Below are 27,413 nucleotides of genomic sequence, written 5' to 3'. Positions count from 1 at the left end.
ACATCTACATTAAAAAAAAGTATATAAATTTCCCCTCTAATAACAGTGTGGGATAGCATTCAGTTTTAGTGTTAGCAAGCGTTCACACTTGGGAGATACAGCTCTTGTCTGATAGAATAAGTTTACCTTCATAACAATACCTAGGAACTCTACAGATTTTGCCTGGAGACTCTGGGAGAAGCGCTGCTTCTCCGGTTCCCCAGATTTACCCGAGTCGCCGGAGTGGAGTCCTGACACACTCTACTCCCCACCCATTCCTGCCTTAAAGGTGAGTGTGTCCCACAACATTAGCAGGAATGTCCACTGACGTCGGGGGGACCGCCCGCAACGTCAGTGGGTAGTCCTGGCCGCATCCTGCAAGGGGGGCCTCCGGGTAGCCGGAGCCTAAAGGTTCCCAGGTATTTTCATAACTAAAACCAAATTCACTGTCCCAGGCAATGTGGTCAAAGTCCGTATGTGACTTCACCCAGATCACCCAGAATTTAAAGACACACTTTCTGCAAGAAAATAAAAGGAATTCTTGTGACAGACTACTTTATAATGACAAGGGATACTTTGATTGAATTTTCCAATAATAAAATAATGTTGGAAGTGGCTGCATTCAAACATCAGCTTTCTCTTTTGCTATTTGTCAGGAAGCCAATAAGGGTCATTGTTGTGCATAAGCCAGTAGAGGGAGGGTATGAAGACCAAAATGTGAAGTAATCCCATGGTTTAGAGCATAACTGAAGTGAATCTCGTGTAACTTGATTGTTATACACACTGCTGGTGGCACATAAAAAGTCATTGCATTTCGCACCATTGTGGTTACATCAATTATGTCTCAATATCAACCATATACAGACTTGGAAATGACTGTGTAGATGTGATGTGGATGTCTTTTACCCAATCTTGCCACGGCAAGATGTGGTCCAGAAGACATAGGGAGCAAGGGCAGGGAGAAGCAAGGAGAACATGAGAACATCATTATAATGGACCCCATTATGAAAACAATGTGGGCTTAAAAGAGAAGAAATTAGTCATAATGACTGGGAGAACTTACATTAAACATATTTGTGTTCTCTCTAATCGCACAGAAAAGCAGCGTGAAAAATTCTGTGGCATCTGGGCTCAGTCTGAGGGACAATGGTGAGACATGGAAGAAAATGGATCTCAGGGGCATTGTAGAACTCATATGTGCTGTCTAATATGTAATTTGAGGTGCACTCAACTTACAATACTATACAGGTGTGCAATATTACAATCTATTAAAGTTTTAAATGTGGTTGGGAACACAATTAGACAACACAGATGGCTTATTCACACCTGCTCTGTGCATTAACTTATTTGGGCGCAGTATAATAAACTTCCAGAGAATATGACTCTCAAAGCTGTCATTATTCAGATAGTCAGCATAACAGTCTAGAACCAAATTCATCAAAGTCTGATATATCCCAGTGGGAGATGTCACATGATATCTGCCTCACGCACCATATCCTCCATTAGTGATCTGGGATGATCTGAATATTAACTCTATTTGCTGCTGGAAAGTCTGATGTTAGTGTCACAGAATCTCTGAATACACTAATATTCAGGTGCCTGCAGGTACCTAGGCAGTGGGGCATCAGTTTCTTCTTTCTCCAGGCAGGGGAGTGGTATGACCTATCTACTCCCTGGCCCTTCCCATCCACTAAAGACTATATAACTATTTGGTAGCTAGTCCCACACCTTCATGAAGTTACTCCCCCAGAAAAAGGGAATGCTCCAGGTAGCCAACCTTTAGAAGTCCCTGGTTATGTTTAAATGGAATACCGATATGACCAATAAAAGCTCTACTTTTATAAGAAGCTTATCTATTGTTACATTTATAAAACATAGGCAGTCCTGTGTTAACAATGCATAAAATGCTGCCTTAATAGAATCTGTATGGGAAACATAAACAGTACAATGGATTATATGCTTTCACAATAACAGCATGGAGGCTATAAAACCAGAGCACATTAACTGCGCAATGTGATATACATTTTTAGGGTCACTTACAGAAACACACCAATATGTATGCATTCTAAATAGATTTTTTTTTTCTTCTTTTAACAACTAACTAAATAGTATATCAAACAGTATTCAAATGATCTGGGGCCTTTCAGAATAAATGGGGATTTAAATTAATTTAATTTGCCTGTTTCCGTAACTGTACTGGATTAATTTATTTTTTGGTTTTTGTCTCAATTTGTTCTGTTTCAAGCCGTGGAATGAATTAGAAATATAACTATTTATATACTGTATTTATTACTTTAGAAATTAGAATCCAGTCCATTATATTTGGCTGAATAAAAAAGGGAAAAATCTCATTACTTTGCTACTAATTCTCCTGGCAGCAATCACATTTTCTGAACGGGTATTCATTGTCGATTTAGGCTATGAATTAGCAACAGTTCATCTGACTACAACTCCCATCATGTTGGATGAGTAAGTAACTCTAGTATAAGGCAGCTTGAGTCCTCAAGGGTCTGCTCTGTGAATTTTATAACGTCCATTATTAAGCCTTCATTTTGTTTGACCCCTTGTCTGTCCAACATCATCATTTACTGAATGCTTGTTAATCCACACTACTAAAGGGACAGTTGACATGAGAGTATGTGGGAGAGTTGTGTTTCAGCTCAAGTGCTTGGCTGGCCCTGTATAATATCTCCAAAATCAACTTACCCTTTAAATTATGCATTCTGCACCTTTGGACCTACATAATAAATAGTGAAAGAGTTAAAACCACAACTCTCTTGCAAACTACCCTGCCATACCTCATATAGCTAAAATGACTCTCATTTCCAAATGCTTCAATCCAGCCCTATAACGCATCTAAAATAAGAAGAATATTCATGTCTCAGCAGTACACATTTTTTCCATTCAGTCTTTATGTATGTTTTCCTTCCCAATAACACTAAATTAGTTGACCTCTCCACAAAGAGAGAACACAGAATGAGTCCACTTGAAAACTGTGAATGCTAGAAACAAAATCAGCATGGTCCTTCGATAAACAGCGTCCCCTTGATGCGGCAATATTCCATTAACCTCAAGGCCTGTATTTTTCACCTTGAGCTTTTTCTTTTTTTATTGTTGCACAATTAATGCTATTTTTGCATGCACTCTTTGGGAAATGAAAGCAATAAAAAAAGTTTAAAAACTAAAAAACTAGATAAAAGGTGCATATATATATATATATATATATATATATTGTATTATTCAAATTATTATTTATTGGAATAATCCCTGCAGATCCAAGTAAACACTGCATTTTATTTTTTTCCATCATGGTTGTTTACTTATGGTATGCTACACCTCCGAAGGCTGAGGGCTTCTTTCCAGTCGAGGTTAAACTGCAGCTCCCAGCATGCACGATCTCTGGATGTATGGGTTTGTTCAGAGCTGTACAACTGATCTGAGTAGCATGCTATGAAAACATCATCAACAAAAAAAGCCTATTAAGCCATAAGCCATTTCGGATCCCAAGGTGCTACCCAATGGTAGAACAAATCTGAAATAGTAGCAAACAGATGGATCTTTCACTCTAAAAAAAAAACCCACCCGTACTTATGCTTGAGAATGCTATAGGCTTTATGATATTAAATCTTTACTTTTATCAAACATTGACTCGCAAGAATGCAGATCTTGTGAAGAAACTAAGAAAAACGGGGACATGAGGAGATTAAGAAAATTAGCATTGTTGGTGGAACATCTGTTTGAATGCATATGATAAGTGAGCAAAGTTTGTCTTCGGGTCCTATAATAGTGAATATTGAGAATATCTTCCATCTGAGCCATTAACTGATTAATGTTAATTCAGGAAATTCCTGAAAACATTATACAAAGTGGCTCATGACTAATTTTGCTGACTTCTTAAGGGTATACAAAAATATAAAAAATCAACACAGGTACTCTATTAAATAGACATCGATTGTTCAAATACATCTTTTTTTTTAAAACAATCTAAACAAAGGCTGTTTATGAAATAACTATCCCTAACCCAGAAAACTCATATGACTCCTACAACTGCTCCATTTCATACAAGTAATTGGAACCTTTACATACTGCAGCACACTAATTCACAGTGCGGAGAATTCAAAATAGTCCCTTTTGTATTAAATGCTGATTAAATGAACTTGATCTAATATGCATTTGTTCTCGGTGTAACCAATGTTCTCTCTTTTTTGGAGTCCTTAAATACACAATTTTGTAGAGAATCATCAGTACCTGCAGAAATTAAACTGTGCATAGGCTACCAAGCAGATGAAGGTCACTACGCTGCCTGGATTACAAATCAGGGCTCTTTGATGCAAATAATGAAACCCTTTCAGTAAGTGTTTACCCTTTCATTATGAGGTCCCTTGCTTTTAACATTAAAGGTGTAGTGATGTTCGGTTATTGTTTTGGGGACCAGAACACTAAACTTTGCTTAATCAATGTCATGCAGAAGAATAGCTAGAAAATAACTTGTTGGCTGAAGTAAGCACAACCAACATAATTTCAATGTTCAATGTTTGGCTACACTCGAAGCATAATTTTATTTCACTAAAAGTCATGTTTCTGTTGTGGTAAAAATGTCCATTTTGCAGTCAAGGTACAGCTGTGCAGAATCAAATTAACCAAGCGAATAGATTCCTCAATCTATAAGACATTTAGTAGTTTTTGAGAGGGGTCACAAATATATATATATATATATATATATATATATATATATATATATATATATATATATATATATATATATATATATAAAGTCCAAAATTAACAATTGCACTCCAAATGCCAAGTTTCTGCCCGGTGCCAAATAGCTGTAGCAGTAAATAATATAAAGTCCAAAAATAGTTACCGGCACTCCAGGGACTTTCCAAATATTTGGAAAGTCCCTGGAGTGCCGGTAACTATTTTTGGACTGTATATATATATATATATATATATATATATATATATATAAAATTATGATTCCCTTTCCTCTCCACTGCAACGCAATATTTCTAGTTTGAAAATATTTAAAAACACTATTTAAGCTATTATTCTAATAACTAACATTAGACGTACTAGTAGAGTTGAAACGGACCCTGCTCTTTCAAGCTTACAATGTACTGGGTGCTTTAAGGGTTAATTGTATAGTATCTGAAGTCCTAGGCAACAATAAGATGTTTTACTAATACGGGCCTAAATCCAGAAAACAATTACCAGTGAGTTGTTTTGTTTTTATTAACGTGTCGACTTACAAGCTATTTTATCGGTTTTTCTTTTACAGGAAAACGACTTAAATACGTCAAAGGTCGGTGGTGACCTTTAGTGTTGGAACATAACAGGTACCGGCAAGAGACTTTCATTTGTATACCAATCTTAATTGGGAAATGCAGTTTTCATCCATAAAACTGTCAGCATAAGGCTGCCAAAGATGCTGAAAGTAACTGCAAAGAGATCTGGGACCAAACTCGGGAAAGTGGAGCTTTCTGCGTGGGTGGCTGAGTGAAACGCATCTCAATGTAATGTATTATTTAGCTCTTCCACGGAAGCTCAAATTCATGAGTAGTGATGCTAAATAAACCTTCTCATGTGTGTGAAACTACTGTGCACAACAGCCGCAAGCCCAGCAAACTGTGAAAGCCATGTTGGATTCATTTATTCATCGTGATGAAAATGAAGATATGTTCCATGTTCTGAAGGGGTTAAGTGCCTTTGTTTAAAAAAATCCAAAAAACTATGCAAATATATATATATATATATATATATATATATACCGTATATATATATATATGTAAATAAACCCCCTAACTCATTTAATTAAATAAGATTTATGAGTTATAACCGCAATCAAGCTTTTAAGTGAAAGATATTTAAGCACCATGTTACTCTGACCATTAAAATGTTACAGTAAAAATCAGGCCATTTTGTAAGACAGAGAAGTAGCATAACAGAAAATTACTGAGATATAAACTATTTATAAAACTAACATACATCAAGGCGGTGATAGCAGGCAGTGAGAGCCTAGCCTGGCAGTGACTGGTTGCTAACCATATTTCTCTGCACTATTAGGATCCTTATAATGTTTTATTAAATCACATTTAATCTTTGAACATATATAATTGTCTCATCACTATTCTGACCTAAAGCAAAGAAGCATTAGAGGTCTGGAATGGATGAATTTAAGATCTAAAATTTAATTAAAAAATTACAATCTCTGTAATACTATACGCTTGACATAGCCCAGGGTCAGTTCCGGGTATACTTGCAGGTGCCTATGAAGATTGGCAGTACTTTTTACATGATAGAAAATATGGGGATGTGGGTGACTATACACTTGATTGAGGTATTGCTATCCTCATATGAGTTTATATACCATACATACACCAGGGTAGCACTATAGGTTTTGGTCAGCAACAAGTAAAAAAAAAACACACATACATGCTTTGGAAATATTTGCAGATGTGGGGACTCTTGTCACTACACCCAGCCATGCTAAGAATGAGCCTAACCCTGGTGCCACCCTATCTGACCCATCAGAACATTTTATATGGAGACTGAGGACCACAAACGTTCAGATGGATTCACTCCATGTGTAGCCTACTTAGGAAAGCTGATATCGCCTGAAAGAATGTTAGCATTTTTGAGCATATCATCTCTCCCTCTGACCCCTTTAAGGGATGGGAGATGGGAGGATGTGAAGCGCTATGGTTGCTCGTAAGGTCCAACTGCAGGTGAGTGCCCACCTACACGGCCCACCACGAGTATGGCGCAGTGATCTAATTAAAAGTTCCTTGGGGCAATATGAGCATAAAAGCATTGTAAGGGAGCTCCACAAGTGTCATTGGGTGGTGGGGAAAGATGTCCCCGAGGGCATCATAGGTGAGGCAATACTGACCTATTCAGCACCTGCGTATAAGCCACCAAGGTGCACTCCAGGGCTGTCTGTGCAGTATGTTAGGGCATACGACAGCAGCTCGGAATGTGTGAGAGGAGGGTAGTAAATGGAACATTTAGTGGCACAGGGTTCAATAATTTTGCAACAAATTGGACTTTGGTTTCATGTCCTTCCCAGCAAAACTGGTAAGTTATTAAAACTGGCATGGCTTTATACATAGAGATAGAGTTAGGTAAAATGAATGCCTCTGGTGCTTCTCTCTCTTGAAGGTACTTGCTTGCTCACATAAGGAAAGCAGGGTCCCCTACCAGCTTTCGTAATATAAAACACAGTATTATGTCCTTTACATAGAATTTTGATGATAGGTGGACCATATTTATTAAGATCTAGTATGTGACAAAATTCTTCATGCAAAGCAATCCAAATGTAATAATTTGTAATCAGTACTATCTAAAAATGACCAAAAAGGTGCTCCTAAATAGAACTTTCCAATAAAGTATGTGGAATGTTATCTACAGAATATAAACGTATTTTCTATTGGTATTCACGATGTAAAATAAGTTCCTACAATAAACAGTTACAGAACAACTTAAACAAGGCTAGAAAATGTATTTGCGATTTGTATTGTATAACAAAATGTGTTCTGTGCTAAAAAGCTATAGAAAAAAAATGATTCTGTTCTTGTCCCCAGTGGTTGTGATAAATGACCAGAATTGTCTTTTGAACCATATAACCCCACTGTTCAGTATTAATAATCAAAAACCTTTTCTTATCCATTTGGAACAAAAAGCTTTCTGAGAGGTTTAAATAAATTTCATATTTATTGAGCAGGTGGTAGGGAAAAAAATGAACAAAAACTAGTACTTTTGCTCATTATAGATAAAATTAATTTCAGCAAAATATGACTACAGGCATTGTTATTTTTACAGTAAATAGAGTAGGATCTATAATGTGAACATGTTATAATGGAAGCACATTGTATTACACATATTAAAATATATGCAAAGCCGATAAACTGTATGAAAAGGGGCACATTTATACATACATGTTTGTCCTGCCCGACAGGAGAGTCTTGATTTATGATATTATTAAGTAGACAACCCAAATCAACCAAACTTGAGCTGAAAAATTATTTTTTGAGTCTGTTTCTGAAGAATATACTTTGCCTCGGTTGTAATTCGCAATTATATTTTGTTGGCAGGTAAAACAGATATTGCTCAATGGTGGAGAAATGAGCAACCACCCTATCTTAAAGATGTCCTAATATTGGAACATATCTACACAATGGAACACGTATTTCATGTGGTATCTAATACGATGTATTCCTTTGATAAAATATGGACAAACTGGTCCAACTATGCTACCGAAAGGCCAACCAAAATACTCAAAATACGCTATAGGAATAAACCGCGAAATGTGAAGACGTATTGGAACTGCCCCGGAGATGTTGCGTTAGGAATAGATTATGATACTATAAGGGTTGGATGCCACCTTCTCAAGGGGACACTTGTGACATTAACCATTCTTTTGCATGCGTTTTCATGTGCCAATTTTTTTTTTGTTAGCTTAGTATTTGTCTACAATTTATAGATATAACAGATACACTATTTATAATATTCAGGGCATAGTGTCTTATTACTGAATACAGGCATGAATCTTTGTATTGACTGCAATTCATGGATAACTGTCACGTGAAGGCAAATAAATAAATAAAGTTAATAGAGTTAAAACAAATGTATGTAAAGTGTGTCTATGACAAATAAATGGAAAGTGTTTCATTATCTGTCATTTCTTTACATGGATTTCAGGATTTGTTTGCTTGATCCTAAGTGATTTGATGCAGAACTACTATTCATCCCGCTGACTGGCCAGATCTTATCCTCAAGCAGTTAATGCATAATGTAATTTTGGACAGCTCTGTCACTGTAATGAAAGTAATACCGTCTTAGAGAGTATTATAGTGCTCTCAGTGGTTTTCTGTCCTCTCGCCCTGCAAGGCACCACTTTTGTGCATAAACCTCCAATAACTGTTATCTCACATATTTCCTGCAGAGACAAAAGGAGGGGGTTAAATGACAAGTCCACGTCTTATTTGGAGGCGACACGTTCTGTCTCTGAACACCGAACACCCTCTTAATATCTCCTTCACAGCTTCTCTCTATAGCCTTTTCACTGCAGGGCAACACACAACACACAAGAGGCAGGCAATCGTCGAAATCAAGTGCCCCACTTAATAGCAGAGATGCCTCTTCAGTAACAGCCTGGTGCTCAGAGGCTACACAAAGCAGTCATTTCCAGTCATTCATACATACGTTGTTCTGTCTTTTTGTGTTTTTTGCCCCCCAAGTCTACTACATCAACGCTGTTGTACTAAGTGTACTAATGATAGTAACAATGCGTATTGTATGTAATGGTGTAAGGTTGTAAATATTTGTTGTAAAACATTGTCGTTGATTAAGATGAGAAAGCCTGGAAGAAATTAGAAAAATATACAATTTTGTAAAATGGAAAAAAAAAAAAAACCAGCAAAAAGCCATTATCAACAATTGATAAAATTAATACAGGATATAAATGTGCTAAAATAGTGAAAAACTAGAAATGCACAAAATGCATCTAAATCTAGGTAGAATACAGTCCCTTGGGGACAAGTTTCACCTCGTGCGTTTTTTTATCCATATAATGTGCTAGGTACTAGTAGACATGCTGTGATCTAACGTCGGGTATATATCGGATTTATTAAGATATTTTTGGAATGCCGTAAGCTTTCATCTTGCTCCCTGTTGCTGCCGCAATTGTATATGAACTCACAAAAAGATCCTGTATGATGACTTGTGACTTATACTTCGTTTACACATCCAGCTTTGTATGTTTAATTAAAGGGAACATCATTCTGGATTCAGAGTAACATGTTGGCTTCTTTGTTAACACATAGAGGTCCAGGGGATCCAGCAATGCATTATTGGTCCACGTATTGTGAATTATGTCTATAGACATATTAACGTCTATAAACACACACACAGACAGACAGAGAGATAATAGATGGGTAGATAGAGACAGGTACGTTTTAGCACTACTTAAACTTTAAAGGAAGGCCAACACCTAACATATAAGTTGTAAGTTTAAATATCACATCTTTCTAGCAGAGGCATCTAACATTTATTTCTTGAGCGCAGAAGCCATTAAATCAGGTTATAAACTTGGCCTTGAGGGTGTGTGGGTAGCCATGGATGACCACTTAAATGCGTTTTGCCCATGAAAGTTTAAAATAGCTGAGGCTGTACTTTATCCAACCTGTAGTCCTTTCTTTATTGCTGGACTACAATTCTCATCACCATCAGCCAGTCTCTATTTGGGTTACCCCATTACTGATCTACTCAAGATAAACAGTCATAGACAACATTTATTCATCTTGTAGGATTTTCCCTTAAATATGTCTTGGTATGTAAATCATACATATAATGCTTATTAGTAGGTTTTAATTCTCTATTTTTTTTTTACTCTCTAAAAAAAAAATTGTAAAAAAAAATGTACATCATATTATTTTCTATACATAGGTAAAAAAATGTATATTCAGCTCTAATTTGTTTTTTTCCCCCTGATATCAGATTTCACAAAGTTATATGTTTCACTCGTGATTTCATATGCAGTCCATTAGTGGCAACGGATCTGTCATCTGCTCAGCTCTTGAGATTGTTAAAGCAGACCTGTCACTTTCCCCAAATCCATTTTACGTTTCAGTACACAAAATAAACCCATGTAATAATGTTTACCAATTAAAATAACCAATTCATAAATCCATCTTATGTCTATATCCAAGGGGCAGCCATCTTAGCTTCCCGTTCTTCGTATATGTATGATTATTCCTCCCCATTAAGTTATTGTGCTGATTGGTTTCACGGTGAGGATGTGGGAGAGGAGTTCAGCACACTCCACTCATGTTAAATCAGTTATGCAGGTTTTAACTCCATTTGCGACTGGACTTTAGCTTTTTTAGCAAACAAAACTATAAGTAGTTTTAATAAATGGATTTAACGCATAACTGAATTAATCAATTAATCAAAACGACATAGTTTGTACTTTTTGTTTTTCAATTAGTGTAATAATAGTCTGCTTTCAACAAATGTAATTTACCAGAAAGGGTAAATTAAAGAACACACAGTGAGCTTAATAACAGCGCTTTCTCGCTGGTGTGAGATTTCTCAACTCAATGTTTACTCGGGCTTAAACTAACATATGAGAATGACATTTTTTGGCATTATACTTAATAATTACAATTTCTTTTTGCCATTTGGTGACACTTTCCTTAACCAAGATTGCCAGAGCCAAATGTATTTTGCCAACAAGTACAAAAATATAGCCTCTGCTTTAAGTAAACTACATTTCACGTAGGCACAGAGTAGACACTGCACACCGGGCTATGTCTCTTATTTCTTGAAGACCCACTAGGGAACGCAACTAGGGGGTATGTTGCAAACTAATCGCCATCCGACTTGCCAAGGTTCTAGCTGCTACTGGAATAACCAAAGCCTGCTCCACTACTTTATTCCCAATTCATAATTTAATATATGATTGTTTACTACAGTTTAACAAATCCAAACATTATGAGGGACCCTTACCTATGTCTATTGCCCACACATTTCTATGTACAAAAAAAAAAGACAGAAGGACAAGAAAGTTAAGAATGATTTGGGTCTGAAAGAGAGAAATTGCCCCTCCTGGAGAGGGACACTTGGAAGGTAATCCCCAGTAGTGAACTACATTTTAAGCTGAATGATAGCCAAGTTTAGCTAACTCTCCTACACTCAGAAACATGCACATTGCCTCATTTTTAACACACATGTCTAAAAGAATGGGACTCTTTTATGAAAACAAGTAATATTGGAAATAACAACATAAACAATACAGCAACATTATTGTTTGTAGATGACCAAAAGTAGTCGGACACCTGACAATCACACCTAAATGAGTTTGTTGGACATCCCATTCCAAATCCATGGGCTTTAATATGGAGTTGGCTCCCCCTTTGCAGCAATAACAGCTTCCACTCTTCTGCGAAGGCTTTCCCCAATATTTGTGTAGTGTTTCTGTTGGAGTTTTACCCCATTCATCCAGTAGAGCATTTGTAAGGTCAGACACTGATGTTGGATGAGAAGGTCTGTCTTGCAATCTCCATTCCAGTTCATCCCAAAGGTGTTCGATGCGGTTTAGGTCGGGGCTCTGTGGGTGTCTCCACATGAAACTCATCCAACCATGTATTATGGACCTTGCTTTGTGCACTGGGGTACAGTAATGCTGGAATAGAAAAGGGCTTTCCCAAATTCTTCCTACAAAGTTGGAAGCATAGCATTGCCTAAAATGTATTTGTATGCTGTAGCATTAGCATTAACCTTTACTAGAACTAAATGGGATGCAGTCTTGTTTATAGGTCTAGTCCATAATGCTTTGAGGGGCAGCAAACTGCTTGCAAGATATCAGAAGCAGAGACCTGTGCATCTCTGGCAAAGATGTCTACAACTTGCTACTTCCATTGGACTGTCTAGAACACAGCTCATGAACACAGGTATGATGTCATACCGCTGCACTCTGTACGATGCAGTTATTAAAACGAGATATCTGCATAGAGGAGCGAAGAGGATACACTCACTGCATGATAATGTGATGATATTTAATCAGAAAGCACATTTTAAAGGTGACAGTAGTTAATTTTATTTCTAATCTTCTCACTTTCACTATTATTAATATATAACTGTGTATTTCTACAAAGACCCGGATTATGCTAGATACATTTTCTGGTAGCTAAAGAAACAGTCTGGCACAAATACAATTTTGCAATATATGTAGCCTTTACTCTTTTAGCTTTCTGAGGACGTGGGTCTCAAACATGGCAGTGTCTCATTTAAACAGGGGTATAAGTTGACACTACAAAGACTTTTGGAGAGGGCTAGTGTTCTTGGCTTGGCCTAGGGTAGCACTCCCCCTATTAATTTATCACCACGAGAAGGGGCCCTGAACAGTAAAAGTCCAAACAACTGGGGGGAAATAGGGCACAAATATGGCATTCATGCCATTACATGGACAGAGAATGACATCACATCACAACACTACCCACATACCGTATTTTGGGGCGGAACTGTACATGATGTCATAGACTCTCCTAAAAATGAAAGTATAGAACAGATAGAACAGGAGATATATGGGGTTCTCCTGTGTATTTGCAGGTATGTGTATGCACAGGGTATTTGTAAGATGAATGCAGCCTTGGCTCTAAATGGGACTAATAAAGACTTTGACGAATTTATACTTCATAACATATATAGTGTATCCCAAAAAATATTTTTTTTGTGGGTGTAGAGGATTGTCATGGATTTTACAACTGTAATGTTTCCCAGTACTGCTTTTTAAAGTTACACATTCATTACTTAAGATTTAGGATTTATTTCACAAGCTAGAATTAAAGATGACATCAAGTCGCTTCATCTTCCTAATTACATCAACCAGCAAAGACGGCCCCTAAATATATGGGTGCAAAACTTGCTGAAACAGCTCTGTACGTAGTGATTTACTCTCCGTAAAACCTCTTAACACTAAAGATATATGTGAATTATGACAAGAATGCTGTAAGCAGTGTATGGTACAATATCTAATGAGCAAAAAGAATATAAAAAAAACTGTTACCTTTTAGTACAGTTGGCTATTTCATATGCTTGTAAAAATAATAACTATTAATTTACCATCAAGGAACTTCAATTGAAATATTAGATATTCATTTTGCAATGATAAGAAATGCAGTTTATTTATTTATTTTTAAAAGTGTAAAGGTTATGTGTGTATGAATATATATATATATTTACACACACACATATTATTGCTATTCCCATTAGCTGTAATCATAGATGTGTCCTATTTGATACAGTACATTTAAAAGCATGAATAGATTGTGAATGCATAGGGTTAATAGTGAAGCAATTAGATTTGCCTGTGCTATATGGTAGCTGACAGTATAGCTGTCTCCCAGAGAATGTTGTGAAAGGGTGCAATTAACTGGAATTTAACATCCATACACAGGGAGTGCAAATTATCTATATGGAAAATGTTGGAAGCTGATCTGCGTACTGTATGTATATTTTAGATTATTACAGCTAGGGGAAGGGGAAAAAGTGGCAAATTTAAAGAAGGGTTTGAGCAGGTGTCAAATGTGATTCCAGGCAGGTCATTGATGTACTCTGCAAGATCAAGACAGAATCTTTCATTAATAAAGGTCCTGTAAAAGTGAAGCACGCAACCGCCCTGTGCAGTATGAGCTAATACTGTACCCCTCATTCACTAAACGATAGGGCTGTTTATGGGAAACAATCATACACTAAGTTTTGATGCCTTTTTTATCACACACCATGGGAATGTCTGGCTACTAAGTAAGGAGGGCTTCTCCCACACACCATAGGTAGAGGAGAGTCCCTCACACTCAAGGTTGGAGTTATGATGCACTGACCTGGCTTTCTCCTCACCGGCCTTTTTCTTCCGCTGCAGAATCTGACCTTACTGAAGACCCCCAGGACATGCCTTTCGCACAGTGACCGTCCGTCCTTACTCGGACTGGTGCGCCGTTTGGACGTGCAGACTCGGTCACTGTTGTTCTCCCTGGCTTGCCTCTTCTGCCGGATCAGGGAGCTGGCTATCGCCGCAGCCATGGCTCCTCTAAAGCCCCCCGGAATATTGTCAGTGTCTTAAGGGAGGTCCTATAATTTCAAGGACCTCTGACAATAAAGTAAAAAGAAAAAAAATACCAATCACTTTATATCGGAGTATAAATAAGTCAATGCAAGTCACCAAGTGACCCTCTCCTTAATGGTAAAACAAGCTAGAAAAATAGATACAATCTTCTGTAAAGGTTTTTCTAGCCATTGTTGAATCAGCATCCAGGATAGGGGGTTGTATGATCAGGAGTTCTCCATTGCACTGGGACCCTCCACAGTGTGTCCCCCTGCTTGGTAATGCTGCATAGATGCTGTCGGAAAAAGGTTCAGGTGCGGGGACTTCAGCCACAACAGGTCCCAGCAGATGGTGAAAAGAGATTTATATAAGAAGAGGGTGTCTCAGTCCTAGAAACACACAGAATTCTGCAGCTTCATCCTGGCAGATCCCACGAACAGGTCACGGTTTTTTCCTGTTATATATCAAACAGTCGGCTGGTTTATTGCACAATCGAGACCCAGGCATGATGCATCCCTTATAATTGTCGCTGCCAGGTCACAGAAGTGTGTGTGTCACAAATCCCAGCAGGGATCAAACATCCCGAGCGATTCTGTCATTCATTTAGCACACATAGATCTTCTAAACGCTACAAGAAATCCATTAGCCTGCGTGTGGCAGTGTCACCCTTCTCACAAAGTCAGCCAGCACAGGCACATTATGCACACACACACACACACACCAACCCACAACTTATCGGAGGAGGGGGAGTTCCCGATGTAGCAGGGGAGGTCCCAAGTTCCAATGGTATAACTTCCTCATTTAGGGGAGAACGCACAACACCCCCGTGCTTGTCCTAAATCCAACTTATAGTCTGAATTCAGACCATCCAAGAGGCCTCGGTTCTTAAATCCTGAAGGGTCCCTGTAACCTAGCAATGAAAGGACCATGTTAAAGGCAGCATAAAACCCTGCGTGGTGGAGGGTTAAAGAACCCACTGATGTTGGAAGTACAGCGTTACTCAACAAGCTGCAGGTGGGGGAGCACCACGCTTTTATAGGTCCGCAGGGCTCAGCCACTCGGAAGAGAACGCAGCCACAAGACCTGTGTGAGGCATTGCTGCATGGGAAGCTCCTCTACAGCTTGTTGTATTGCAGCGTCCCCGTGTCTCTCATTCTTCCTGTCTCCGCTATCTCTCCTCTCTACGCAATCCTACGTGATCGAGGTTTGGATGAGAAATTCTCACCGGCAGACCAAAGGAACTGCAGTTCACATCCAATCTGTCCCCTGGCTTCTCAGGCTGGAAACCCCCGTGTGGGGTTTTTCTGTGTAAGAAAAGGCAAGAAGCTGACTGGGAGTGAGCAACATTGTGCTTTGCTTAACCCTCACGACCTTCCTAATGGCTTCTGTACTATCTCATTTTGTTGCCTAAATAGCAGAACAATAGGCTGCAGAATGGACCAGCGCTCAGGACGGGAGATCCAAGGGAGGGGATTAAGGCACTAGAATAATCAAAGACTCAATACAGCCAAGGCTAGCTGCCTGTCCCTGTATAATTAATGTTTTTTCTCACTGTCTTGCAGGAATAGCCAGAAGTAGAGCAGCTCTCCCAGACTAGTTCCAGCTGGTCACAGAAAGCCCTGCTTGGCTACAGCACTCCGAAGAAGCAAGCTACTTGGGACTAAAGTGTTCCTATCCCGGTCTCTGCTTTCCCCTGTCACGGTTTCTCTCCTTTTCCCAGTTAACTCACTAGCTGTAATTTTTAGGATTTTTTTTTAACCTCTCCTTGACCATGCATACCAGCTGCATTCACATGCCTTTGTTAATTCCTCTTTCACGGCTACATTATCTCTCTGTTGTTTCATGCCTATGTTAACCATGTCACGTCTGTCCCATGTATGCCTTTATTAACCTCATCTCTGCTGCTTTTTCAATACCCTTATAATATTAACCGTTTACCTGCTGCCACTTAATGCACCCAAGCTTGCCCAAATTTTAACTTTCAGCACTTCTTACTCCATGTCTACCTGCTGTACCTCCATGCCTTTATTAACCCCTCTGTTGCCTTGTTACCATAACAATTTAATAGAGATTTCCATGCTTTTCTCCTTTGACGGTTTCATCTTTGACCATGTTAAAAAACCCACCACCCTCCCCATAGTCCCCCTTTGGAGACTCATAGTCTGGAATTTTACAAAATAAAATGGACTCCATGTCTCACGTATCAGGTAAATACTTTATCTTCAACCTTACGTTTAATTTATTCAAGCAATGCAGAGGATGGGACAATGGCGTGTATGCAGTTTACACTGGAACGGGAGTCACTCAAATATGCTTTATTAAAGTCTTAAATGTAATTTTGTATATCTGTAGTCATAGTGGAATATTTAGTCATTTTAGTGAATAATACTTACACCCCCAAACATTCATTTAAATTTTTCACTTTTTATAGTGATTTTTGCTTTTAAAGCATGAATATGGAATATGAAATGACCCAAGACACTGCAGAAAATTAATTCTAATTTTTATTTTATCCTCAACATGTTATCTAGAAAACTCTGATATCCAAAAACACTCCAAACTTAGAAGAATCAAGTAGGTTGGAGGTGGAATATATAAAAAGAGAAAAACCCTGCACACTGCATAATAATATGAAGCTATTAAAAGGGACTAATGTCCCATAGAGCAAGTACTATCATATCCATTTACTGCCCATTTACAAAAAAAACACCTGGTGAAAATACTGCAGCTTCAATGCTGTCATGTCCCTCTGTTTACATTTGGTATAAATTTTGATTAAAGCAGGCAGTCACTGGCAAGAAGGACCTCCCTGGAGATCACCTGAAACACTCACATGAGCCAATGCCAAGGTGACTGGCTGTGTGCATGCCATGTGTGTATAATCCATTTGATCCCTTTTTTAATGTAGAAAAGTTTATTGCCCCAGAATAGGATTGCCTAGGAAGCAGGACAGGTCCACTTATAACAGGACTGTCCCGTTAAACATGGGACAAATAGTCACTCTAGAGGCAGAGGTCGCTGCAGCAGTCATCTGTTGGTTTAGATGGGGATAGGGGCAGTTATTGGTGGGTTCATGAGGGGTATTAATATGTTAACTCAAACCACAGTCACACTGCAGTCCTCAGAATGTATGACACACGCGTGGGCAACAATATAACGTAGCAAGTTGCCCTGTCTAGGATGACTGACAATTCACACACTGACATGAGATAATAAATGAATTGCAGATCATATCATAAAAAATCACATAAACCTCTTGTTGTATGGAGAGCTGTTGCCTAGTAAACAAAAAAAAATTGGTGTCAAATTATAGATCTCTTGGTCCATTTAGTATGCTCAGTTATCATCAGTGGTAAAACCTCAAACATTATTAAGTATGACCAGTATGACCAAATCCACCTGCGCACCTGAGATAGATACCAGTGGCATCGGTTTGTCTTCGTCTGTCAATTCTAGTTTTTTTCATACCCTTTAAATATACATGTAATAAAATGTCTACAGATGTCATATGAATTGGGCAGTGTCAAACTACAAAACTAATCAACACTTACATCCCCAAAACTACAGTGGGGGTCATACTGTAAAAATGTATAATTATTATAATAATAATTATAATTATTATTATGATCATCTGACTGTATTTAATGCAAGGACCCCCATAAATAAATCCATAAAGAAAATAGATTATGTTCAGTTCAGAAGTATAACCAGGCTAACATGTACCTCTAAATGACTTATCTAGAATGTTCTCTGGCATACAGTTAATTCTACAATAGAACAATCCCAGAGAGGAACTCGAAGACTCCCTACAAGTATTCTACAAAACATGAATATTTGAATTTGGTAATGTCAATATGTATAGCTTCCAGTAAAAGAGAGAGAGGAAACGTGATACATAACACATATACAATAATACAATACATAACAAATATATAAATACATAAAGGCATTTAACAAAGTATAGGAGGGATGTTTGTTTCAAAGGAGGATCAATCTTAGCACAAGAGGTCATAATCTAACACTAAATGGCCATTGGCTTAGAAATAATGTAAGTTTCACTTTACTAAGAGGGTGGTAGATAAGTGTAACAGCCTGCCAGCAGAAGTGGTAGAGGCGTAAGCTGTAACAGAATGTGAACATGCATGGGATAGGCATGAAGCCAAGCTGAATCTATTACTAAATAGGCTGAAATGTAGGTTGGATTCATAATAGCCTTAATCTCAAAATTTCATGTACAATTAACACCGTATAATGTAACATAATGTATACATAATAAAATACACACTTAACATTTTTAGTTCCATCTAGAAAAATCTGGGGCCAATGGAATGGACCACCTGATTCGACTATCCCGTTAAGATGACTTTAAAATGCAAGAGTTCCCTAATTTCTATTTTATGTGAATATTTTTTTTTCCTTTTAAAGTTCACATTTATCCGACTTTTGCAAAAATTTGAGAAGTTTTCTCATTAAATCAAAGCCAAGGGAAATTTAAAAATGCCTGCTCCTTTTTGGGAGGATACTATAATGAAATATTGTTAAAAGGTGGATTCATTAAGTAACTCCTCTTCAATATGTCTAATAATCCGTAAGGCACGTATTAAGCAGTATTTTGACAGCTGTCAGGTCACCCCATCCTCTGATTGCACGAGATCAGTTAACCATGACAGGTAACTTGGTAATTTTTTATACAACTTTACTGCTGACACAGGCAGAAATGGTTTTAACAAGGTCTGATTAAGATTCTATTGAGCCATATTCTGTGTCCCTACTGATGTGTGCTCCTTGAAGAATGCCCAAATTCTGGATACCAAACGATTTTATTATACCCCTCTGGAGACTCATCAAGTCAGGCTCTTTTATCTGTGAAAATGATCTGCCGTCTCGCCATTGACACAATAGGTTCATTCAGCTTTTGACAGGCACTGGCATTGAATCCCAACCTCCTGTCTATAAGCAAGATCAGCGCACCTCAGGATGTGGTATGCAAAGCCATCCACTATTGCCAAGTGACCAGTATTTGACCAATTTAGGGTCAAGCCCATTGCCAGCTGGATACTCGGATCTGCTCTATTTAGGTTTTCTAACAGCCTGCTCATGTAGAAGCCATATAGCTGGCTTCTTATTGTCAGACACAATGTAACAAACACAACAGTCTGGATACAAGGTATTCAATTTATTGTGAGCAAACCAACAAGCTAAGCACTAAACTCTCTGCCTTTTTACTTTGTTCTTGTGTAGTTAACCTCTTCAATGCCGGACTACAAGTGTTATACCGTATGTGGCAGTTAGCAGAGCTGGAATTGGGTTATATAAATGTGGAACATAACAGCCTAGCACATACTCAGGGATAAAGTCAAAATGGCGTCTTCATGGCACAATGCATATCACCCATGGTCTGCCACCAATGGCACATAAAGTAACATGGAATTATATTAATATTCTTAAATGTGGTGCCACTGATGGCATTCTGCAACTAACCTAATGAAATCACTTGAGAAAGAAAATTAATGTATATGTGTCAAAAAACTATTTTTTTTATAAAATACATGCTCTCCCTGAACACAACAGATAACAATGCAAAAGATATGTATATACACACAAAGTTTTTCAATAAATAATGTAGTATATGTACTCTGAATTTCTTTTAAATCACTCAGTTTAATCACACCCTACTTCACAGCAGCTGAATGTTCAAGTTGTTCAAAGAATGACTCAATAAGGGTTTTTTGCTTGTAGAGATTCACTTTTTTTTCTCTCCAAAATATATATAGATTTGGATAAGGAAAGAGGATCTATTCCAGGAAAATGGACGATTCAAGCCAGCTTTCCCTGCCACAGTTATGTGATGATGAATCCGATGACAAGGGAACGAGGGGAACGAGTTACTGGAATTTTAACTAAGCGCCTCGTGTTTATCACCAGCATTAGCAAATGTGACAGGCGGGAATTCAGAAAATGCATTTTCAAATGAGAAAAGCAGACAAGTGCCACCGCAGCTGCTCACCATATGACTCTGTAGCATACTATGTTATATTATATTTTGAATGGTCTTCATAATCCAATAACCCCCTACCCTGCGTACTGAAGTAGCACCCAGAGCAGTGTTAAAGTCTACTTTGTCTGACAAACTAACTATTTTATTGTGAGCTGTGTGCCCTGGTAAAGCACATCAAACTCATAGAGCTTTATAAAAAAAAGTCTTTTACTTTTCCACTAAATGCTAACAGATGATATTATAAGTCATGAATGTGCCCTAATTGAGTGCTTTCAAGATGCTGCCCACATATTATACTTTATACCATCGCAAATCTATGAAGCTATGCTTTTAAATGCAGTAACACTTTATTGAAACATGCTTCTCCCCTAGGCACAGAACATCTAAAGGAAGGAGGAAAGCACATAGGTTACCTCCGTGTCACTGGACATGCAGCTCAAGCAGATTTTTCAATTATTCACGGTACTGGGAAAAGTGCATACAGGGTAACACGCCATTCTTACTAGGCATCATAAAATAGGCCGTTAACTGTGTTGGCGCTGTGCAACTATTTCTTCGTAATGCCAACTGACTCTCTGAAAGTTTCAACTCAACTTTCAGTTATATGTTGTAGATGATGTATGATAACAAAGCTCATCCTGTGTAAATGGTCATATCACATGAAACATTGGTGAAATAGTCTGATTAGTATTTCAAAATAAGCTTTTCGTGTTTTTTAATTCCCTGACAATCTTTTCAACGGTTAAAGTTCCCAACCATGTCTTTCCATTCTTGACTTCAAGAGGCAATGATGAATCTCCCAAACCAGATGTTTTATGGAGCATGTTATTGCATCTCAAGTGTACTCAGGTCCAGCTGAGACAACTGGAGAATGTGACTATTACCTTCCATCTTCATGGAGAAGCAAAACAGTATCAGAGTATTGATATGAAAAAGGAGTTCTCATAGACGTGAGGTGACCAGGTAACCCAACTGGATTACTCATCAGGTTGATCTTAAATGGGGTGTAGTGTACAGTAATACAGTGTAACACTAAAGAGTACAGGGGTTTGTCTCACAATTTTCCCAATAAAAGTAAAGATAAAGACTATTTATCTATTTATTCTATTGCTTATGCAAGGCAGTATCATAAAGGGTTAGTGTGCTCGATAGTAGATTGGACCTATATGACAGACCTAAACAAGTACAAATTGCCACTATACAGTTGCTACAAAACTTGTGTAAGTATCTTGAAGTTGTTTTTAAATGTTGCTAGTTCTTTTTTTTAAAAAGGGAGACACATTAAAAGGTGATACACCCAAGTTAGTGCTTTAATTGTCTGGGTAGGGGAGAGGTGTCATGCCCACCCTGCCCAGGTTCCACCGACTCCCTTCCCCTTTTGCAACAAGCTAGGGCTGGCCCACCTTCACATGGCTAACTTATTTTTTTTTTTCTTATATTGGCTCACCCAAATCAGCACTGAATCATAAGTAGCTTCCACAGTTTAGTAGACAGTTTGATGCCTTGTGGAGTCATCTGTCATTTCTCTTAAGAGAAAGGTTTAGTCCCCAGTCTAGTTTTTATTTTTCAATGCATGTTGCATCCATTTTGCTTGGATTCAAGTGGATTTTACTGCATGCAAACTGGAGGATGCATTCCTAATTCAGAATCTTTGATTAGGGTATTATCCAGGGAGCCACTGTACCTGTTTGTAATAATACTTTTGTTAAAAAAGTTAAGTAAAAATAAAATGTTATAAATATTATTTTGTTGTAATTGAAAATTACTTGTTTTTAGTACAAAAATAGGTAGATAATACAGTAGAGAAATTAGATTTCTGTCTCATTTAAGTCCTCATCTGGCTGCTTTGATGGACACCAATATACATTGGTATGCAAATAGGGATGAATGCTCCTTTAAAATACAATATTTTTCATATAAATTATTTGTTATTTTTTTTATTCAATTACAAGTCAAAAAGCTAGACTTACATTTTAAAATTATAACCACAAGTAAACAATTCAACTCCTAGAGCAGAAATGCTCTCACAAAATGATTGCACTGTGGATAACATAGTGGCACACAGAATCTGCTGATTTCACCTTTAAACTACTGAGAGTTTAACAAAATCAATTGTAAAAGTTTACCACAGCAGAAGCTCATTACAGTCAAGTTGATGTTTGTTTTGATGTGTGTTGAATTGCTTAGGTGTTAGTGGGATTTTCTACTGATGACAATGCATTATTTTTTAGTTATATAACAGTGTAGTTATAAATATAATCTTTTCCAATAAAACTAAGCAGGCACTGAATTGTGGTCATGTCATGTAAAGCCAAGGTCATATGGAAAAACAAAAAAAGGCATATGGGACATTTGTCCAGGGCCTACCATCAAAGGTTCCAGTAATGTCTTCTTCTGTGTCAAGCAAGAGAAGTCGGGTCTATCTATGTCTTTGTGCCTCCTGTTATAACCAACACATATGTGTTCATTGGCAAACACTCTAAAACAGATTCATGTGATTTCCATCAAGAACAAATCACAAGACAACTAGAAAACATCTACATGAATGTATGCCCTGTACCAGGTTTTGATAATTTAAGAATTTAAGATGACCAGGTGGTAGTGTCATCTTGAAGAAGTCAATGCGTGGACATGTGTTTTTAAGTAGAAAGGCACCGACAGGTGTAACTTGGGAATTTATATTGTCATCACTAGATTCCTTATGGACATGATGCCTGTCATGAAGTATGTTCGAGTATGATTGAAGTGGTTTGGACTTTAACCAACTCACTGTTGAGCAAATCCTCGCTTATGCCTATAGTTTATCTTTTCACCTGTTCAGTTGCCACACTGTCTGGAACAATGATTTCTGTGACATTCTATTGTCATTGTCTTGTAGATTGTTTTTATTGAAATAAAATGCATAGTCTTCTATTTTTGGCTTTAGTAAAATCAGTTGGAAAAGCTGAGAAATCTAAAGTGACTATATAATATAAATTGCTCAAATTTAGGTTAAAAAGGTACAATAAGTGCAGAACGTCCTTGCCCCATGTAACTTGCACTGTGTAATTTAACCAACTCTAGAGCAAGGTTTGTTACAGTAATTGTCAGGATCAGTATTCATAGAGGCTAGTCATCTAAAAGTAGACATTGCTAGAAAATAAACCTTATCAGTATGCAGCTTTTCAAATGTAAAGCCCTAGGCAATAACTCAGAAGTAAGATTATCAGACTTCTTTTAGAATAGATATTTATTAAAGAATGAACACTACTGGGCTGTGTTCCCCATAAACATCCTCTTTTACAGCAGATGTCTGGAAACATAGCCTTAGGCAGGCTTAAAGGCAAAAAAAAAAAAGCCATTGCATGTATTAACACTGATATTTCTTGGAACTTCCTAATGTGGAGAATGTTGTATTTTAGCATCCATAAAGCTTTTATAGAGATTATCACTCCTAAGAGTATAATGTATTTTAAATTCAGGTGTGCAGCATATAGTATGAGGCAGATAATACCCACCATGTACTATTTCTATGGAATATGGAATTCATTTTATTATGCGAAAAGCAGCCTGGCTCTACTGTTCTTAGTGACTTCCATTATTATTACTGTATGTATCTATTTACTCAATGCACTTTAGCGCTGCTTAAACTGTTGGCGCTATATAAATAAAAGATAAAAATAATAATAACTAGACTTGGGCGCCGGCCAACTCTTTGTGTTCGTCTTCGTGTTCGTGGGGGGAAAAATCTTCGTATTCCACAAATATTCGCCTGTTCCTGTCTTCTGTTCGGGCGATTATTCGTGTGCGTTCTTCGTGATTGTTTTTTTCTTCGTTTTGTCCGGTTTTTTTTAGAATGGGTTAATACGGGGTTAACATGGTACGGACTACACAGCAGCTTTGGTGCCAGGAGTTTAAATGTCCGTACGAGGAATTCCTCTGCCATCAACCAATGAAGTACACCTGTACTTCATTGATTGATGGCAGACGAGCTCCTGCTGGCGACCAATAGGGTCGCTCATACAGACTGTTAAAATCCTTTCCCAGGAACTTGGCCGGCAGAGACTACTGGTCTCCCTGCTACAACAGTTAAAAGTCCGTACGAACGACCACTAAAGTCGCTTGTACAGACCTTTAACTGTTCATAACTTATCTATTTTTAAGAAAAAACTAGATTAGTGTCCTTTTCTAGCACAGAATTCCTTGCTTAAGATACCTTTTTGTCCTTTGACTAAGGTTATTCTTCTTCATATTCCTTTATGTTTAACCAACAATCACTTTCAAGCTAATAGGACAGTGTCTATTTGAATGATGTGGACAGTAACGTTAAAACAAAACAGAGAGAGGAGAAACAGTACAAAATACCCCACAGGACAGCAATATCAAGAGAGGGAGGTAGTCACTGGATGAGAGAAAGGACACCATGGCATCGCTGGATGTTATAAACATGTCTAAATATCAACTTATATCTGCACAACTAAACTTCTACTAAAAATGTCCTGATGAAACATTTGATTCGTTTAATACTATATTTGATATAAACCATTTTGTACATAATATGGTATTGAGGAAACATTATGACGTGTGTACTACTGCCAAAGATAAACATATGAGTCTTAAAGATGGTCAGGACAAACTGTCATTGAGAGATAATTTTTGATTTAGATATGCCTGGTAAAGATAAAATGAAGACTTCAAATGACCCAGATAATTCTCAGGATTAAATATGTGGCCCTCCATTCTCTTTTATGAATTCATGTAAACGTGGTGCTTTAGATGTTTTTTTTATAATGAAGTGGGTTCATCTTTAACGAAATGTAATTCAGGATTAAAACCACATTCTGATTTTCAGCCTATTAAAGAAACATTCTCTGATATATTTCAAATGTTGGTAGAGGAGAAAAAAATAAATTTAAAAGGCCAAAATACAATTGTAGCTTTTTCCTTTAGAGATTAGTTTTGGAGGAATTAAAGGGACAGTCCACCCATCATATGCACTTTAATACATTTGACAGCTTCATGTTCCCTTTAAATTTTTGTATTGCCAGTTTTGCGAATGCATGTGGGGGGAGGTTTGGCAGAATTTCTTCATATGCTTTTGCCCCTTTAACCACCTGCCAAATCCCATGCTGGAGATGTGTTCGGCCGAGCAGATCTCCCTGCTCATGCTATACTTATCTCCAGTCAACACTGGTTTGGGGAATGCACAGTTTTGACATTTTTATGTAGAAATTGCTCAAATTGCTTCAGGTGCGAGCAGCAGATTTGATCCAAATATTATTTTTAGAGGGTATTCTCATCAATTCTTAATGGAAGCTTATAATAAAGCCAAGAATGTTGTAGGTCTCCGTTGTTAGCCTTAGATTATAAGGAAAATAAATCTTGGCCTCCTCGGGGCATGACATTCATGATTAAGCACTGAGGCGTCTCAGTTTGTCCAACTGAGGCTACGGCACTTTAATAAATTCGCATTGCTTCCCGAGACTGTGTTGCCGTAGTTGTCTCGTTCCTACTTTGGTTCAGTGAGGATTGGAATCTCCACCACCTCCATTTACGAGAATTACAGTCCCTCTGTCCTTGAGGTCTGTCTTTCATTCAACATGTTTAAGCAGCAACCTAAAATCTGCATTTATACCTTTGTCACGTGAAGGCCCGAAATATTTTTTTTCAAATTTGAACGTGTTATTTTAACTCATTCAGTTCTAGAAACGTGTGAAATGCATTGTGTTGGATTCCAGTGTGCACATTTGGTACTGTAAGAGCTAAAATATACCTCTATAATTTCTTTACACATTGTGGATGAGTGGAATATAACATAGCACTGGCATCCTCTAAACATATGAAACAGCAGGTATCCTGCTTCAAAAAATCCATTAGCATTGTCTGTGAGAATGATGCACACATTTTTCTCTCTCTTTCTTTTTTCTTCTCTCGTCCTCTTACTTCTTTCTCTCCCCCTCCTCTTCTTTCTGTTTCTTTCATTCTTTACACTCTACCTCACTCCCCTTTCTTCTCTCACAAATCTCTCCTCTCTCCCCCTCTCTTCTTTCTCATCTCTCTGTTTCTTTTCAATTTTTGATACCATAACACACTGTCCAGCAGTCCCTTACCCCTTGGACAAAACACTATAATACAGGCACTCTGTCCACAGCAACCCCTCTGCCACCTAAGATACAACCCTGTCAAGCAGCCCTTCGCCACACCATGCTTCTCAGGAGACCCTCCCCCACCCTGCACACAATTATATAACAACTTTTCCCCAATCCTGCACACAACACTGTCCAACAGCCCCTAACCCACAACACTGCCCAGGAGTCCTGCCCCACCTAGTGTGACCAACAATGGCCAAAAATCATTCCAAAGGACATTGACAAAGAATACTCTGGAATCCATGGATTCCACAAGGAGCACCACAGAAGTGAAAGCTGCATTTAGTAATTTAAATTGCATTTAGTTATTTTTACCAAACTAAATAGCACTTACCAATTATGTAACCACTAGTTTTTTTTATGGTAGATAAAGCAATATTGTCCTATATTTAAAAAGATGTTGAGCATATTTTAAATGACTCATGTTTATGTTCTGAAGGCTGTTAATTGGTGAGGAGAAGAGGAGAAAACTTCAGAACAGAATATGGATTATATAATTCCAGTTGTCCCATTTTGAGACACAGACTTTAGTTTTCCTGAAGTAAACATTTTAACTAAATATCTCTAAGCCAACTATACAGGCTGACAAGAAAAACACCCAAACTCTAGGTAGTTTAACAAATGATTTTCGTTATGTCAAAAGCTGTGACAGCAAGTGATCCCATGTAAAGTCTCGGGGAATAATATTTGAACATAAAATACAGTG

General features: G+C 37.7%; 1 protein-coding gene across 1 annotated transcript in view; it reads right to left on the bottom strand.

The window, feature by feature from the left end:
- LOC149282206 (fibroblast growth factor 12-like) overlaps window positions 1-14,559 on the bottom strand; it is a 62,811-nt gene extending 48,252 nt beyond the window's left edge. The window contains exon 1 of the mRNA XM_089498481.1: window positions 14,361-14,559. Coding sequence (XP_089354607.1) covers window positions 14,361-14,559 — 199 coding nt within the window. The remainder of the gene's footprint in view (window positions 1-14,360) is intronic.
- Window positions 14,560-27,413: the final 12,854 nt, after the last annotated feature.

The sequence above is a fragment of the Sceloporus occidentalis genome, unplaced genomic scaffold (assembly GCF_023333645.1).
Source record: "Sceloporus occidentalis isolate IW3139 unplaced genomic scaffold, rSceOcc1.0.p SCAF_121, whole genome shotgun sequence".
Classification (NCBI taxonomy): Eukaryota; Metazoa; Chordata; class Lepidosauria; order Squamata; family Phrynosomatidae; genus Sceloporus; species Sceloporus occidentalis.
Note: the sequence above shows the minus strand (reverse complement) of the source record. Positions and strands in the feature narration are given on the sequence as shown.